General features: G+C 33.6%; 1 protein-coding gene across 1 annotated transcript in view; it reads left to right on the top strand.

The window, feature by feature from the left end:
• Window positions 1-19,577, top strand: part of LOC107439307 (metabotropic glutamate receptor 3) — a 96,873-nt gene that overhangs the window by 48,520 nt on the left and 28,776 nt on the right. Inside the window, exons 4-6 of the mRNA XM_071185078.1 lie at window positions 3,025-3,354; window positions 15,178-15,290; window positions 17,389-17,582. Coding sequence (XP_071041179.1) covers window positions 3,025-3,354; window positions 15,178-15,290; window positions 17,389-17,582 — 637 coding nt within the window. The remainder of the gene's footprint in view (window positions 1-3,024; window positions 3,355-15,177; window positions 15,291-17,388; window positions 17,583-19,577) is intronic.

The raw sequence follows: 19,577 nt of genomic DNA, 5'->3' as shown, positions 1-19,577 counted from the left end.
TAGATAAAAAAAGTGTCGATATATGCCTTCATTTTTCTTAATAGTTAAAGTTAAAACTGAACTTTTTAAAATAAAGTATTTATCGTGTCATTTTCACCAACTAGCAAAACATTTTTATAAGTTTAAAATGGTATTTTTTTAATATAATAACCAAGAAAGTTTTTTTTGAACTATGTTTATGAACGGAAATAATGTGTTAATTACGTAAAGTTTGAAGGCTAATAACCAGAAAAAGTCTAACTTATTTTTACAAGAGAAAGATGCAAAGTTATCATATCTTTGCTTGCGATCTCCGAGATCTTTGGACACAGTGACGTCATGAGGAGGGAAATCGTAGCTTCAGCTCTGAGCGGAGTGAACTAGCCCTTGTATTCTCTTTAGCCCTGGTTGTATGGCGTTTTCTTAAGACTCTCGCGTTACATCCTCCATGCTTGCGTACTTAAAATCTGTTTCATTCTCTCACGTTACAACTCGCATGCATGCGCATATAATAATAAAAAAAACTAGACACTCTACCGAGATAATATAGAACTAACATACGGGATGGTATGTAAAGGTGCGAAATCTATCAACCATCGTGATCGATTTTTTTTAAAAATTCATTTTAACCCTTCCTTTCATCTTATCATTCACAAACTCCTCCATTTAGTTATTATAAGAATACTCAGGGCTCGCCATAGCCTAATTGGGGCCTGGAGCGAAAACTTCTTACGGAGCCCCCTCTGCTTCACTACTTCAGTAATGAAAAACTGAACTTTATTGAGGTTTTTAAATTTTCACCTCATTATATATAACAAGAGAATTGGCTAGAACCTAAAATAGCTATTAAGTCCCCCACCCCCTCCTATGGTCAGATGAAATATCATTCTGTTCATTTTATAGATTTTCTGACAATTCTATGACCGTCATGCCGAATGCAATTTTCTGATTGTTTACTTTTTCATCTAACTGCGAAAAATTCAAATCCTCGCTGATATCAGACCGGAATTCAGCCAAATTTTTGCAATTACGATGGTTTAATTAAGCCAATCAGAAGCTTGTATTTTTTGAAAGCATATCGCAAAGCCAAATTTATCCGTCCTAATTGCGAAAATTTATCCGAACTCGGCCCTTAGAAAGCCATGGATTTACGAAATATAGATTGTGTTTTTACAATAGATTCATGAAGCAGTAAATATAAAACTGACTGATTTTACGCTGTACTGATATTTTGCTTTATAAAAAGTTCATTAAAGAAGGAAACCTAAAACAAACATTCTATTCGATTTGGGGGCCGGAGGCAACTGCTCCATGTGCCCCTGCCTCAATCAGGCTCTGTGAATACAGTCGAACTCGTTTATAACGAGCACAAAGGGACCGTAACACGTACTCGTTAAATCCGAGTGCTCGTAATAAACGGATCCTTAAGGCAGACGTGCAACCAGAAGTGGGGGGGGGGCTTGGGAGGTCAAATGATTGAGTTGACTTAAAATTTAATTAATACTTACTTACTTTAATTACATTAATGAATTTAATTAAATACTTTTCTTAATTTAATAACAACTAACTCCCCAACCAGCAAAAAAATTTCTAGTTGCGCTACAGTCTTTAAAGAAAGAAAATATAAACGGAAAGAAAAATAAAGGCAAAGATTCTTACCAAAACATTTATTTTTTTCATTAATTTAGATATTTAAAATAGTTTGTCAGCTTACTTTGAACTCGCTCATTTCATATCATTTTGAAAAAAAGATAACACAGAAAGATGAGAAAAAAGAATGCAAGACAGAAAAATAATGCTCGCTACAACCGGGTTTTGCTCGTGGCTACTCAAAAGCGATTTCTGTTCCATAGACTTAACATTGATCCAACCAAATATTCTCGTTTCCCTCGGTAAATCCGAGTTCTCGTTAAATCCGAGCTCGTTATAAACGAGTTCGACTGTACTTTAACTACCACCAGAGATGCCAACTTGCTCCGGACAGCGGACATATATTTTCGAGTGGTATTCTTTTAATGTATGATTGCTGATTTAGTAAATACGCTTTGTAGGGTTTCTAATCACCACTACTTCTGAATAGCTCAAAGGCTTATGTAATCCGCCATTTTAGCAACTGAGCTGAATCCTTTAAGAACGTGCAAAAATAAGCGAAAATCTGCAAATTTTAGTCGGTTGTTCCCTACAATTTTCTTTTATATTTTGTTGAATCCGGAGCAATTTGCATCTCTGTACCACTTTGAAGCTTTTTCCCACACCTTAAGATCCTTGACAGGGTTCGTACTAAGCACCGATTCAGGTTCTATGAAGCTCTCCGTGAACTGGCACAGAGCACGATTTGATTCTAGAGCTGCCAACTACTATGCTTTTGGAAAATATTGCATTGAGTGGTAGACAGTAAAAACCTAAAGCTTACAGAATTTTTGCTAATTTTGACAAACATTTTAGAAACCTCCTCACCAGAGCATTGGAATAAAGTGGCTTTTCATGTAAGTCTTCAAATCAATTTCATGTTGTGGTGTGAAAAATAACTTTGAATCAAATTTATAAAAGAAAGAATAATACATTAAAGCATAAACTTAGTTACCACTGGAAGAAATTTTTCCTAAAAGCGTAGAAAGTTGACAGCCCTGTAAAGGCAAACTTAAGCATATAGGACCTAATGGATGCGGAAAAAATTAAACAAATTAAGTTAACCTTAAATTGTTATATGATACCAGCTTTGAATATTCTGGGAAACTAGGACTTTCGGGTTGGCAGTGATGCATTCGTATGATGTAACAGTTATCAACAGCAGTGCATGCCAACTTTCTTCTGAAACTGATTTTCCCCTAAGGCTCACGAGCCGCTAGAATTTATAAATTGCAAAAAAAAAACTCTTATGAATGGTAAAATTACGCGTAAATTTAAACACAAATCACATAAATTAAACTTCCTAGAATGTTAAGCTTGTTTCACACATCTCCTCGTAAGCGTTACATAAGTGGGGGGGGATACACCGAAAGTTTTATAAATTTTAAAAGTATTTTCCTCGTTTTTTACTTTAAGGATGAAGGCATCCACCAATTGGAAGCATTGTTATTCACAATAAAGAAAATTAACTCTGATCCGAAAATTCTTCCTGGCATCAAACTGGGTGTTTTAGCTCTGGACAGCTGTGATTCAACAGCCTATGCTTTGGAGCAAACATTGGATTTCATCAAGGGGTTTATTGCCCGTAACAATGCTCATAATGACAAGCATTTCCGATGCACCGATGGCTCACTTCCCACCTACAGAAATGGTAGCTTTGACAGGGTTGTTGGCATTATTGGTGGACAATCATCTTCTGTTTCCATTCAGCTCGCCAACTTGCTGAGATTATTCCGTGTGCCACAGGTATTTATATCCTTAAACATCACTTATATATGTATACACTATTGGAAGTACTTTTCAGCTGTCACGAGAACTCCTACTGGTTTGAAATCAGAGGCTGTCTTTTGCTATGGATGGTTTTATTTATATCCGTCGTTGAACAGACGACCCAAATTTGGGTTTACGACTACTAATATTCCACTACGTAGCCTTGTAATTTTGAACCGATCCAGAAGACAAGGGAACTCCTGGATCAGTACTCCCAGAGGTGTTGATTTGTTATGGGAACATAGAGGACTTTGCGACTCGACAGATTTTACGTGCATCAGTCACTATTTACTACACAGGGAGTCTTCGGCCGGCGAGGATCAAACCCACGAACTCTTGGACATGGGCCCAGTGCCCTACCAACCAGGTTATCCTGGCCTTCGCTGTAACTGGTTGACCGGGTAAAGCTAAGTGCAGATGGCGCTAGGGGTTAAAATTCGTCTTGGGATTTCTGGGTTACTACTTCCGACCGATTTTTACTCCTAAGTTAGAAAAAACGCACCATTCAATATTATTAAACTTGTAATGCTTACAATGTAACTTGTTGTTTCTATCTAACTTGCAACGAAACAAACAACAAAGGAATTCAAAAGACTTCGCCCCAAACAATAACAAACGGTGCTATTTTACACAAATATAGCCAAAGAAGGAATAACACTCAAAACAAGACTAACCTTGCACTTTATTTATGCTGTGATATTAATTTTGTTAAATTTGATTAAGGCTGACGACCTGTTAGAATTTATAAATTGCAAAAAACTCGTATGAATGGTAAAAATACGCCTGAATTTAAACACAAATCACAATAATAAAACTTCCTGGAATAGTAAGCCTTTTCACACATCTCTTCGTAAGCGTAACATAAGCGGAGGGATACACCGAAAGTTTTTTTTAAATTCCTTCCGGTTTTAGGAAGCTTGTTATTGTTTACATTCATTCAACCATCCATTGGGGATTTTTTACAGTATGACCATGAGTGCAATTAGACCAGGTTTTAGTTGGAGAAATGAAAAAAAAATGATTCTCCAAACCTATTTCAAAGCCCCCTTGAAGTGATCACACACTGTTCTTTTGAATCTAGAATCACTACAATTTCAGCAAGTAATATCAAACAGTAGTAGAGAAATAAGTAGCACACGTTTGATTTTCTTATATTATTATGCATTTCAAGTGCTATGTTTTGGCTTAGCAAAAAAGTAATTGTTCGTTTTTTTTTTAATTTTACTTAACTGATTACAAAAAAAAATTTAATCGTTCGTAACGCATTTATTTAATAAAAGTATGGCAATCACTATATTAATTTGCTCCGTGTTAAGTGTAATACTTTATACATAAAAGCATTTGGGGTAGTATATGTGATAAGTTACACTCATGTTTTTCAAATGTGACATATTTTAATATTCCAAACCTTTCCTTATTATTGTTTCCAGATAGATACCAGATAGTTTCAGATAAATATGCAGACCGTTCTGTATTTTCTCTAGATTACAACTAAGTGCACAAGGAATTCATATTATAGAATGGCTGCAATCTTGAAAAGTTTAAAAATTGGAAGGAAAAAATGGAGGGAAAAAAATGCTTTAACAAATTCCTACCTACCAAAATGTATTTATAAATTAAGAGAAACCTGTGTAGATGTTAAAATGCATCTAACTGAAATAAACATCGTGTAAAACCTGCAAATTTTCTAACAATTTTATCAAATATTTCCAAAGTGTGAACACCCTATAACGCCGCTACGAAGATAAGGTTACCCCCCCCCCCACACACACACAAAATATAATCTCTAATAATTTAAACTATGGGCTCATTATCAAGTCTTTTACAGCTTTTCTATTAATTTTATAATATATTATAGCGAATGGGCAATTTCGTCAAAAAATAGAGTGGAACGATATTGTTTTGGTATCACTGTTTGAATTTTTTAGTCATGTCCATTATCTTATCTTTTTGAGTCATGTCAGATCTGATCAGATTTTTTAGAGAGCACATCAGGGTAAGCATCAAGCAACTTGAGCAATTCTAAAGACAATTTCTTATTTTTTTATTTCTAACATTCGTTAAACAGCCGACCCAATTTCAAGTTTAAGACTACCAATAACAAGCTTAAGCCCGTCCCGCCCCCGTAAGGGGGCATCCGGGGCAGTCCGAAAGTTCGAAGTGAGCGTGACAGTTCAATTACATGAGCAAACATATTCAAAATTTTCAAGTTAGGGTTTTAACAAATAAGTAGAATATTAAATATGAAATCCTGAAAACAGTGCTACTTAGAAATAAACTAAATGCAAACAAACACTGCAAACAAAATAAACAGTAACAATCAGAAGAGATATTGATGTCGCATCTTCAGTAGGGGTGCAAAGTATGTTTGCACCCCTACTACATAGGATGTTTGTAACTCAGAAAATATTTACAGCTGACACAACAGTACTAAAGATATCAAATTCCAGGAATTTTTTTTAAACAAAAAGAAGACTACCAAGAAGACAAAAGAAGGCTTAAGACCACCAATGTTAAACTCCTTAGCTTTGCAATTTTGAACCCAAACCAGAAGATAAGAGGACTCTTGAATCAAGTATTGGAAGAAATATGCTTTCGTGGAGGACATTTTGATGGAACAAAACCACATTTGCGTTACATGGAGAGGAAACCACGAAAGCCTCCCACTGTTAGCCTGACGTCAAGGGGATTGACCACTAAGGATGTTGTACGTCAGTACTGTGATCAGTGCGAGCCGGGTTGGAATTCGAATCCACCAGCCACCACTGGGATTCGAACCCGGTGCACCTCATTGGAAAGTAAACGCTCTATCCCTTGAGCTACCATTGCTCAATATCTAATTATTGAAATTAAAAAGTCACCTCCAACGGTTAACACTGTATTTGTTTTGTGTTCACAAAGTGTAAGCAGAAAACATTGAAACAAATAGATTAAAGAAACAGTTTTTTTTTCTTTTCTTCTTTTTTTTAGCAGTAACTTTGCAAAGATAAATTGAAATTTCCGTAACTGGTTAGTATAAACCTTAAATACAAACAAAACTTACTCCCAACAAAAATTTACTCTTCAAACACTAATCAACTAATTCCAAAAACCGTCTCGTTCTTTTTTTATTCATGCATGTGTTAGCTATTTATTTTTATTAGATATTTTTAAGACTTTATTAATTCGCTAAAGTTTTTTCCTCAGGGAAGCCACAGGCGGAAAAAAATTTAACAAGTGGTAAAAACTCAAGTCACATTTAATTGTTTAATTAAAATTACCATACATTGCAAAATTATTCACACCCAAATGGAAAACACTATTTATTTTCACTTTCAATACCAATCTGAGAGGCTAGAAAAAGTTGCTAATTTTAATCAATTTGCATAGATTTTATCAATCAAAGGTGGCATCTTTGTTTCCGGATGGTCGTGAAATGTAAAATAATTTGCGTTATACCTTCACTGCACATTTATGTTTTATTTTATATTTTATAACCATCGGTGAACAGCCGACAAATTTTTTTGGGTTTACGATTACTTATGTTCAACTCCGTAGCCTTGTAATTTTGAACCCTATCCAGAAGACATTGAAACTCCTGGATCAAGTATTGAGATGTGTTTGCATTCGCGGAGAACATTTTGTTGGAACTAAACTACATTTGCGTAGCATGGTGAGGAAAATCCCGAAAACCTCCCACGTTTTGTCTGATGGTAAGGGGACTCTAACTCATTATCCGTCTACCACTGAGGATGTTTTTACGTCATCACTGTACTAGTCGGATGCAGAACTCGTATCGACCAGCCATCGCCGGGATTCGAACTCGGTTCACCTCATTTGAAGGTTACGCTATATCCCCTGAGCCATCGCAGCTTTCAGAAAACACTTAGCGAAAGTAATTAGCTAACGAATTAGCGGAGGTAACTTGGTAATAGTTAAAATTAATGTTATTAAGTAATGTATTTAAGGTAATGTAATTAATTTATTTAAGGTAATTTAGTTAAGGTAATGTAAAATTGCTAATTAATGTTAAGGTAATGTTAAAATTTCTTATTTAGCCGGCAACCACGCAATGCTTTATGTGTATGATCTTATTCCCGTTTTAACAAATGCAACGATGCGTACGGTCCCGTAGTGGACTGATCGTTAAGACACGGTTCCCAGCAGATCACCAAAGTCAATCATCACTTGCTACGGTCAGTGTGCGGGTGGGTGACCACTTGGATCAGCCTGCGTAGGGACCGAGGGTGTGCGGTATTGGTCCTCGTTAAACTGTGCTACCGTAAAGTGCTCGACATCGCGCGCAGGTCGTCGGGCTACCGAAGCGGGGTGCCATCCCCTCCGCAGAGGATCAAAATTGTGATGGCATGACTTAGGATCATCCTCCGGGATGTTTCCCAGACCGTCGCCAATAGCCCATTGTGCAACTCTAGTGCGACGTAAATTAACAACAACAACAAGTAATGTAATTAATTTTTAAGGTAATGTAATTAATTTATTTAAGGTAATGTAAAATTGTTAATTAATGTTAAGGTAATGTTAAAATTTCTTATTTAGCCGGCAACCACACAGTGCTTTATGTGTATGAGCTCATTCCCGTATGCGTACTAGTACGGTAATTAGCCGGCATCGAAGTGGAACTGCCTCAATGTGATTCAAACTGCCACTGACTAATACGCCGATATTGGAATTAATACCACTAAAAGTATATTTGTGAATGCACTGTGTTTCATATTTAGAAGTGAAGTAGCTACAAATGCAATGCAAAGCAATTCTACTTAACATACAACTATTCAATGGCGTTGTTACTCCGAAATTGGTGGTTGTTGACTTTCACCGGTGAATGTCACATAGTCGTTTTGGAAAATATCCGAAATATATACTTGGTCAAGTTAAGTGCCACTGCCCGATATAAATTTGCATGGTATGCCCTACATCAATGTTTTTTTAAGGTCAAGTGCCACTGCCCGGTATGCATTTAACCGGTACTCCGAACACTGATGTTTCTCTTAATGTATCCTCATCAAATATTAAAATATCGAATAAATATAATATTATCAATGAATAAATTAATATTCAAATCGGATATTACAAATATTTCGGACATTCACCGAAGCGACTATGTGATTGTTGACATTCACCGGTGAAAGTCGATATTGTCTTGATTTCGGTCATTCATGGCAACAGCGCCACTTCAGCAGAGGGACTACAGCAATAAAAGGGTTACATTAAATAAGAAACGAATGAATGCATAACTTGTAATAAACGATCTATGGAAATTTCGCAGTAGTTGGATGGTAGGCAGATAGTTGCAATTACAATACGATTAATAGTGATCGAACTACCCCCGGAGGAGTTTTCGGATAAGGGTGTGATCCGTTGCCACGTGAGAACTAAACACTTCAAAATAACACTAAAGTAAAATAAAAACTAATAAAGATTGATATACCCATTTTGTTTAATTTTATAACCGTCGTTGAGCAGCAGACCCAATTTTTGGGTTTACGACTACTTAGGGTTCAACTCCGTAGCCTTGTCATTTTGAACCCAATACAGAAGACAAGGGAACTTCTAGATCAAGTACTGAGAGACATTTGCCTTCATGGAAGAATTTTTGATGGAACTAATCCGCATTTTGTGACATAAAGAGGCAAAGGCCGAGAACATTAGGCGGTCTAACCCATGATCCACCTACTGCTGGGAATATTTTACGTCAGCACTGCATTTGTTGCGAGTCGGGATCAGAATTCGATCATTTGAACTTGCATCACCCCATAGAAATATGACAAAAATGAAAAAATTAAAAAATAGGAAACATGAAAACAGAGTATTCCTTATAGTTCAAAATGAGGCGAATTTTGAAGCATAAAAAAATATATTAAATTGTTCCAGTTTAGTTATAAAACTATACTCAAGGAGAAAATTAAAAAAAAAATTCAGATTAAAAGAAAATTCAGAAAAAAAAACACTGAAACGAAAGGTAACGTTCTTTTGAATCGACGAGAAGAAGAAGAGAAAAAAATAGATTCGTAAAGTAAACAACATTAAGTCGAAAGGAATTAATCACGCTCAGCTATTTCAGATTCGCGAACGCAAAACGAAATTTTCTCTTTTATTTGTTTACTTTGACTTCATGTCTATTTCGTTTGAAGTTTTCGTTCGCAAACAGTTTTCGTTTGAAGTTTACAACTAGAATAAGGGTATATCGAGTCGTGTGCTATAGCGTTAATGACTAAACCCAAAATTGTGACAGAGTGCTANTTACTCGTAAATTTAAACACAAATCACAATAATAAAACTTCCTAGAATATCAAGCCTGTTCACACATCGCCTCGTAAGCGTAACATAAGCGGAGGGATACATTGGAAGTTTTCCATATTTCTTCAGGTTTTAGGAAGCTTGTTATTGTTTACATTCAGTCGAACCATCCATGAAGGATTTTTTACAGTGTGTTCATGAGTGTAATTGGACCAGGCTTTAGTGGAAGAAATGAAAAAAATGACCCGATTCTCCATACCTATTTCAAAGCCCCCATACCTATTTGAAGTGATCAGAAGGCTAACTCATCTTGTTCTTTTGTATCTAGACTCACTAAGATTTCGGCAAGTAGTATTAAACAGTAGTAGAGAAAAAATTAGCAAATTTAATTTTCTTATATTATTATATATTTCAAGTGCTATGTTTTGGTTAAGCAAAAAAGTAATTGTTCGTTATTTTTTAGTTTACTTAATTGATTACAAAAAAAATTGAGTCGGTGGTAACGCATTTATTTAATAAAAATATGGATAACACTTTATAATTTTGCACCGCGTTAAGTATAATACTGTATACGTAAAAAGCATTTGGGGCAGTATATCTGGTAAATTATATATTTTTTCAAATGTGACACATTTTATTCCAAACCATTCCTTAATGTTGTTTCCAGATAGATACCAGATAGTTTCAGATAAATAATGCAGAGCCTTCTAAATTCTTCTTTAGATTACAGCTAAATACACAAAGAATTTATACTACAGGGTGGCTGCAGTCTGGAAACTTTTAAAAATTGGTAGGAAAAAAAAAATTTTTTTTAACAAATTCCTGCCTACCAAAATGTTTTTATAAATTAAGAGAAACGTGTGTAGATGTTAAAATGCATTTAACTAAATTAAACGTAAAGTGAAACCTGTTAATTTCTAAACAATTTTATCAAATATTTCCAAAGTATGACCATCTTATAGAGCCGTTACGAAAATAAGATATAATATAAATAAAATATAATCTCTTAAATAATTTAAATGATGGGCTTGTTGTCAAGTCTTTTGCAGCTTTTCTATTAATTTCATAATGTCTTATATCGAATGGGTAGTTTCGTCAAAAAATACAGAGTGAAACGATATTGTTTTGCTATCACTGTTTGAATTTTTCTGCGATTAGGAGAACTAACGTTAATGTAAACAAATATTTCGAGGGGGAGGTGGATCCACCGGACCGTGCACTTATGGTGCTATTTTTGATTCCATGTTTATGTTTGTGTCATCCGATTATATGCCTAGTCATGTCATTATCCTATCTCTTTGAGTCATGTCAGATCGGATCAGATTTTTTTTAGAGCACATCAGGGTAGGCATTAAGTAACTTGAGCAATTCTAAAGTCAATATCTAATTATTTTATTTCATAACCATCGTTGAATAACCGACCCAATATTGAGTTTACGACTACCAATGTTCAACTTCGTAGCTTTGTAATTTTGAACCCAACCCAGAAGACAAGGGAACTACTGGATAGAGTATTGGGAGAAATATGCCTTCTTGGAGGATTTTTCGAAAGAAATAAACAGCATTTGTGTTACATGGAGAGGAAAACCCCGAAAACCTCTCACGTTCAGCCTGACGTCAAGGGGACTCTAACCCCTTGATCCGTCTACCACTGAGGAAGTTTTACGTCAGCACTGTGGTTGGTGCGAGCTGGGTGCAGAATTCGAATCAACCAGCCATCACTGGGATTCGAACCCGATGCGCCTCATTGGAAAGAAAACGCTCTATCCTTTGAGCCACCACTGCTCAATATCTAATGATTGAAAGGAAAGGGTCATCTCCAACGTTTAACACTGCGTTGGTTTTGTGTTCACAAAGTGTAAGCAGAAAGCACTGTAACGAATCCAGCTTCATTAAAGAAACAGTTATTTATTTATTTTTTTTTTAATGAAAATAAATTTATGTCACAACATTCACATGTCAACAAAACAAAAATAAATTGAGGTACCAGTATCGAATAAGCATAAACTTTGTAAAGATTAATTAAAATTTCCGTAACGCGTTGGTTTAAATATTAAATACGAGCAAAAACTATTCTCAACAAAAATTAATTCTCCAAACACTAATTTCAAAAACTATCTGGTTCTTTCCTTCATCTCGTTTAATGTTGTTGTTTTTTAAATTCGTGGTTGTTTTAGATATTTGTTCGTATTAGATATTTTTAAGACTTTATTAACGCATTATCATCTTCGTTAAAGTTACTTCCTCAGGGGAGCCACAAGTGACAAGTGGTAGAAACTCAATTGATATTTAATTTTTTAATCAAAATTATATTTCAAAATTATTCACAACCAATGGGAAAACATTAACTTTTAATAGCAATCTGGGAGGCTAGAAAAAATTTTAATCAATTTAAATAGATTTTATCAATCAACGGTGGCATTTCCGGATGGTGGTGAAATGTAGCGTTATACCTTCACTACTCACTTTTGTTTTATTTCATATTTTATAACCGTCGTTGAACCATGAAAGGGAAAAGCCCCCGGAATAACAACCAGTCCAAGTGTCTGGCTTAAAATAAAAGATGAAAGGGATCTTGAAGAGAGCCAAAATTCTTAACAAGTCAAAAGCGCTTAAAACATCTGAAATAGTAAAATTAACCAAAAATACAGTTAAAAAACGTATAAAGTGTAAGGTCAGGTAAAACATCAAATGGTAAAAATAAGAAAAATCACTTTAAAAACATTCGATCGAATGTCGCCTATGCGGCTGCGGTTAATTCCCCACTCCCCTTCTTTTGAATACTATATATAATGTCATGAACGCGTTGACATTCGTTCACTTAACTTAAAGGTAGTGCACACTAGAACAAAAGTTACGGCTATCTAATATTTTGTTGCTTATTCCAAATTCAATCTATATGTAAAATTGAGGATTTTCGTAGGTTGCTTTTAAATTCAGTGTATCGTTTTATTAGATTAAATCGTTTTTCTCAGCTGGTAGGAAGTGTTATTTATTTCTGGATGTAACAGACGCAGAGAGGACAAAAATGTCTATTTTCCATGTGTTTAACAAGTTTAGCCAAACATGTGTGTGCGTGGGGGAATTGGATTGAGGAAATGAAAATACTCTTATAGGGTTTCTTTCCCCGCGTAAAAGAGGAAAAAAAACATACGATGTTATTTGTATTTTGTTGCATTTAAAATAGTCACTGTTTTATACCGGATATTAAGTTTTAGGATTTGTGACTTTTAAGACAGATTTCAATGGTGGTTTCATCAAAATGCAAAGATTTGTATTTGTACTGGTGTATGAGGTCAAATTTACTAACATCTTTTGTTTTTTTAGTTCGTAAGAAAATACTTAAGATCGATGATCAACGGTTCTGAAATATTTATAAAAAATTCACAATAATGAATAAAAATGCATGATGTTTTCAGTTTGTTGGTCATGCAACCATTCTGAAATATTTATAAACAGTTCGAAATATTGAATAAATATGCATAAAGTTTTTAGTTTGGCGGTTCTGTAACCATTCCGAAATATTTATAAAAGACTCACAATAATGAATAAAAATGCATAAAGTTTTCATTTTGCTCGTTACACAACCATTTTGAAATACATAAATATTTCAGAATGGTTGCATGAAGTTCAGAATGGTTGCATAAAAAAGTTCACTATACTGAATAAAGATGCATAAAGTTTTCTGCTTGTCGGTTCTGCAACAATTCTGAAATATTTATAAAAAATTCACAATAACGAATAAAAATGCGTGAAGTTTTTAGTTTGTAGGTTCTGCGACCATTCTGAAATATTCACAAAAAATTCAAAATAATGAATAAAATTACATAAAGTTTTCAGTTTGTTGGTTATGGAACCATTTTCAAATATTTGTAAAAAAATTCACAATAATGAATAAAAAATTCACTATAATAAAAAAATAATTAAATTTATAAATAAACACCATTTATAACCATTCCCTCCATAATTTGAAATTTTTACGATGCTTTTTTCCACTAGCAGTAATATGGCTGGAAATAGTTATACATTAATGATTTTTTTAAGTTATATATATATTGTTGTATTGAATATATAGTTGTATTGAAAAAGGAAATCAATATTTCTATCTCTCAGCTTATTTTGATTAAAAATAACATCATTTCTAAAAACTTCAAGTATGAGTTTTCAAATTGTGTCAATAGTTTGGCCATGTAAAGTCTTCCAAGACATTTTTCGCTAAAAGAAAAACTGTTCACATAAAGTTAAATTATTTTACGGGAGTTCTTCCCTCAAAGGTTGAAATATTTTTTCTCGATATTAAAAGTTCCTACAGGAGAATTTTATAAAATAACAAATCTCTTTATAATTGCACCCTTCCATTTTTTTTCCGTTGAAGTACTGGAAGAGATTTTTTACAATTACTCCACTCCCTATATTGTGGATAGTACATATTGTATTTACATATAGTATGCAATCGTAATCACTCGTAATCGTATATTTTGTTTACAGGTAATCACGATTACTTCTAATATCTATTACATTTAGTCATGACTACTTGTAATCATATACTTTGATTACCTGTAATCATAATTACCCGCAATTGTTTCTTGTTATGATTACAAGTACTCATGATTACTTGGAATGACGATTACAGTTGTAATCAAAATTATGGTGAATTGTAGTCAAGATTACAAGTAATTGATTAGTGTAATCTTGAATATAGATGATAGAATGACTTCCTTGAGCAGGTGTTTCTTCAATAGATTTCCTCCTCCTACTCCATCAGTAGGGAAAAAACTTGTTGGCAAAACCCTACAAGACAGCATATAGGTTAGGTATAATCAAAATTATTAAGGGGAGTTGTGATCATGATAATAAGTAATTAATTACTATAATAAACTTCTGTAATCAGGATTACAGTTGTAATCAGAAATCTAATCAGGATTAAAAGTAATTGATTACGGTAATTGAGCGTTGTAATCACAATTGCAACTGTAATTAAATTTATGATGTGTTGCAATCATCATTACAAGTAATTGATTATTGTAATCGAAAAATGTAATCGATTATATTTTTGGCCGATTCTGCTAGGTAGATATTTTTTTTAATTTTTCTAACATGCGATCAGAATTTCTCTATCTTAAACCGAAAATATGGAAAATGCTGTGTTCTTCCGTTTTTTTTTTCCAGGAAAAAAGTTAGATTGCAAAATGTGGATTCGTGTTTAGCACCCCATAAAACATTAATGTACAAAAAATTACACCTACCTTTAATTTTTAAAGTTAAAATTCAGTTTTCAGCTCAGTTGTTCTGGTTATAGGAATTATAGAGAAACAATTTATTTCAATAACAGTATTAGTCGATTAAGTTACTCATTTATTGTTTTGTAATATTTTAGCTCTATTTTATTAATTTAGGTGTGTTTTTTTTTTGAACCTGTTTACCTTTTTTCAATGTCTCTTTAAAACTTTTTCAAATGTATGTAAGTTAACATATTGTTTTCTTTCAAATGAGTATAAATGCTAGATTTTGACAATTCGGGATTCGTATAGATAGAGTGGTTCATATAATTTATTTTTGTAGGTAAGTTACCAATCAACAAGTCCAACTTTGAGCAACAAAGAAAAGTATTCATACTTCTTTAGAACAGTACCATCTGACGTGAATCAAGCAAAGGCCATTGTTGAAATACTCAAGTACGATGTTAGCATTTATTTGTTTACCGAAATTATTTTCTACTCATTCAAATCCAGAACATATCGAAAGTTCTTAAAACTGTAATAAGACAGACAATCCAAAATTACCGTTTATGATACAACCTTGTTCCAAAATAGCAGGCTTCTAGCATTCCACACCGTGCGACTTAATAATACAATATTAACAACTGTTTTATATCTTTCAAGAAAATAAATAAACAAATATGTATAATATAGTTTAGGGTCTATTAAGTTTTTTCCTATCGCTGAAGCCTGTATATTTCCTCAAAAATATTATTTAGATAACGATGCGGATCTATTAAAAATAACATAAAGATGTAATACAACAATAATAAACTAAACACATTGGCGCTACAGCCCATGGAGGGCCAAGGCCTACTGTGCCCATCTCAGTTTTCTTGACCTTGGGCTCTGGGGTGCAGGAGCAGATGTTCCGGTTAGGTGGTCAGCCGAACGTGAAATCCCCAGTGTTTAGTTCCCAAACATGGTTGATACTCATTTATCGACCCACTGAAGGGATGAAATGCTGAGTCAACCCTGCCCGACCCGAGGATCGAACCCAGGACCTGTGGTACGGGAGCACGAAGCGCTACCACTCAGCCACCGGGCGTCACAATAATAATAACATGAGCATATAAGTCTATATAACTAGAGATATAAGTCTATATTCTAAAGAAATAAAAATAACATATACATATAAGTCTATTAATTCATATTTTTTAAAAAATTTTTATTTTCGAGATAATTTTGGGATTTTGCAATTTTACGTTAGCTTTCGTACGCTCCCGCACGTAAGACTTAAAGCAACTGCGCATGCTCGCATTTATTTCACGTCTCATTACGTTTTGTTGACGTGATTACAAAACAAAACGACAAAACAGAGCTACAAGCATGCTGCTTATAGCTGTTAAATGTTGTTTTCCATATAAGCCTACCTTCGAACTTGTAGCATGGGCATAGAATGCGAATTCGAAGAAATATATTGATGAAATTTAGAAATGAATCCTGTGATATTACAACAATTGGTTGAACGAAGAGATCGTCTACGTCCATTGTAAATATTAGTTAAAACAGTATTCCACAACGTTAGCGCTTTTAACTTACGGATTTTTGCTAAATCTCTTATTTTCACTTGGATAGCAAACGATAAAAGATAACAAACTTACATATAAATTTTTCTTCTTTTTACGGGAGCATGCGCAATTACTTAAAATCTTGTGTACAGGGGCCTGGTAGCACGATTCCAAAAGTAGATTTCACAAATTTACGTTCTCCCTATTGATAAGCTACAAAATTTAAGAAATGAAGCTGAGCATAATTATTACCTCGTGTATACTTCAAATATTGTGTGATATTTTATAGAATTACAAAGCTGCAATTTTATAAGCTTCTTGGATAAATTTCTTCTAGTGGTAGCAAAGTTTATGTATCTCAATGTTTGATTCTTTGTTTAGTAAATTTTATTTAAAATAATTTTCCCTTCCACAACATGTGAAAGATTCAAAAGCTCTTAAATGTCAATGCCAATATTCTGAGAGCCAATATTCTGAGAGCTTTAGTCGTTGTTCGTCTTCCACTCAATAAAATGTTTTGCAAAAAGCGTAGTAGTTGGCAGCCTTGGAATTCAGTATGACATTCTAGTTCCTGTTAGTAGGTTGGTCTCAACCTTGAAGAAGTGATCACGAAATATTTTACTAAGTTGATGAAAATTGTAAAGGTTATTTTCACTTTAAGAAATAAGTTGGATTGTTCTAAGTGGAAAATTTAGTCAAGTCATTCCATTTAGTCAAAAATCCTTTTAGTCAAGAGAATCTATTTGTGGTCATTCGTTCACTTATTTTAAGAATTATTATAAACTTAGTTTGTCAAAAATAAGCGGTATAGTTTTTATCCCACAACTGCTGAAAGGGTTAATTTATAACCATATTTTGGTGGGTAGAAATAAGTAAATCTTTCCCTGTGAATTCTTCCGTTGTGATTATATAGGGTAAACACTTTTATTACAATACTTAACAAAATGTAACAATCTCTTAAACAAAAATTATTTTTATTTTTTATTACTTTCTTTGTGTTCTAGAGCTTTTCGCTGGACGTATGTATCTGTTGTTTACTCGGATACTGATTACGGGAACAAAGGGTACGAGAAACTTTTGGAAGAAGCCCGTAAAGAGATCTGCTTCAGTTCTCCGCAGAGCATAAATGTAGATCATTTTACTGATAACGATTACGATATGGTCATACAGAATCTTATGCATAGAACAAATGCACGAGGTAATAGTCTTAATTAATTTTAATATTGTTGTAAATTTGAGTATAATTTTGTGAATATTCTTTTGTTATGAGACTAAATATCTGAGACAAGCTAAATTAACAGTTTAATTAGAAAATTTACATGAAATTTGCTTAATTCTAATTTAATTTAGAGAGAAAATACGCCTAATGCATTTCTTATGCGAAACTCGGTTTGGCGAAACTTTTTGCCGACTTGGCGATAATTTTGAAGACTTGGCGACCATTTTGGAAACAAAATGATAATTCTGAAAAATTTAAATTTCGAAGCTAGAGGACTAATATTTACAAAGCTATATGAGAATTGTACAGAATCATGTCTTAGCAACAAAGTATATTTTCAAATTGCATTTACATCCCAAATATTTTTATTATTTATTGCAGAAGAAGGCCAAATATCTATTATTAAAACTAAAGCAACTATATTTAACTTCATCTAACTCACTTTTTGAAACAAGCATATGACTATTCATAACAAAAATTTGAAAGTTTTATATTTATTCTTTTAACTCAATTTTAAGAAACAGCTTCGAAGAAGTAAAGAACGAAACAAATGCATATTTTTTTATTTTCTTTCAAATAGAAACATAAAATCATCTCAGGTAACTGGCAGAGTTGACAGCAATGTATTTTTGAGGGAAAAACTTCATCTAGTAGCCCTTGTGACCCGGCATCATCTAAACCGGGTGGCCATGATCAGGAAAAATTTAAAAAGTGGGGACAAATATTTTATAAGTTTATCATAAATTTTATAGGCATTAATTTAACATTAGCTGTCGGAATTCAGCTGGTTAGTTGTAAACTTGCAAATATTTTTTGTTGATAATATTTAGTTTAAACATTTTGTTTCCTTCACCTTTACTTACACAGTTTTTAAATTTTTATGCAAAATAGCTACCTTGCTAGGGTTTATGCGCACCTGGAAAAAATTAAAAAAAGTGGTAATTAAAATATAAATATATAGTTTTTTATGTGATTGTGTGATTTTTTTTATAACCGACGTTGAACAGCCGTCCCAATTTTTGGGTTTACAACTACTAATGTTCAACTCCGAAGCCTCGTAATTTTGAACTCAATCCAGAAGACAAGGGAACTCCTGGATCAAGTATTGGGAGAGATTTGCCTTCGTGGAGGACTTTAAGATGAAACTAACCGCATTTGCGTTACATGGAGAGGAAGACCACGAGAACCTCCCACGGGTAGCCTGACGGCAAGGGGACTCTAATCCATGATCCGTCTACCACTGAGGATATTTCACGTTAGCACTGCCGATGCGGAATTCTTATCGACTGGGATTCGAACCCGGTTTGCCTCACTGGAAGGCGAACGCTCTATCCCAATAGCCATCGCGCCTCTGACAACTATGCTGGAGAAAAAAAAGAGAAACGTACTTAAAATCTGAAAATAAATTTGCTTCTTGAAAATTTTCTTCCGTTTTGGTTTTTAGCTTCAAACGGCCCTTACTAACAAAAACAACCCTCGTACATATATAAAACCGAAGGTGGCGGATATGTAATTTTAATTCGATAGTGGAAGCTAATATTAAGAAATTTCCATCTTCATTGTAACAAAATTGATACCAGTTTTCGAAGTGCGTATAAACCCAACTTGCTATCTTAATGATTAAGAGTTTGATCATTAGGGGAGAGTGGTGTCAATTGTAACATTTTTTACTTAACTGTTTTTAATTAACAAAAAATCCAATATATTATTAGTATTAATTGACAGACGAGTAAAGTAGACTATCCTCTACTAGAAAAAAAATTAAATACCTGATTTTAAATATTATTATATTAGTTATTAACAATTTTTGACAGTCGTGCACTTGTTACAATTGTCCCCACTTACGGGGTCAATTGTAACAGTTCATAAATTCAACTAAAACATAGTTAATTATACATATTATCATAGTTGTGATATATTTTTTTATTGATCAAAATAGTAGTGATATTTTAGGAGTAAAAATAATAATGAGCA

The sequence above is a fragment of the Parasteatoda tepidariorum genome, chromosome 9, assembly GCF_043381705.1.
Source record: "Parasteatoda tepidariorum isolate YZ-2023 chromosome 9, CAS_Ptep_4.0, whole genome shotgun sequence".
Lineage (NCBI taxonomy): Eukaryota > Metazoa > Arthropoda > Arachnida > Araneae > Theridiidae > Parasteatoda > Parasteatoda tepidariorum.
Note: the sequence above shows the minus strand (reverse complement) of the source record. Positions and strands in the feature narration are given on the sequence as shown.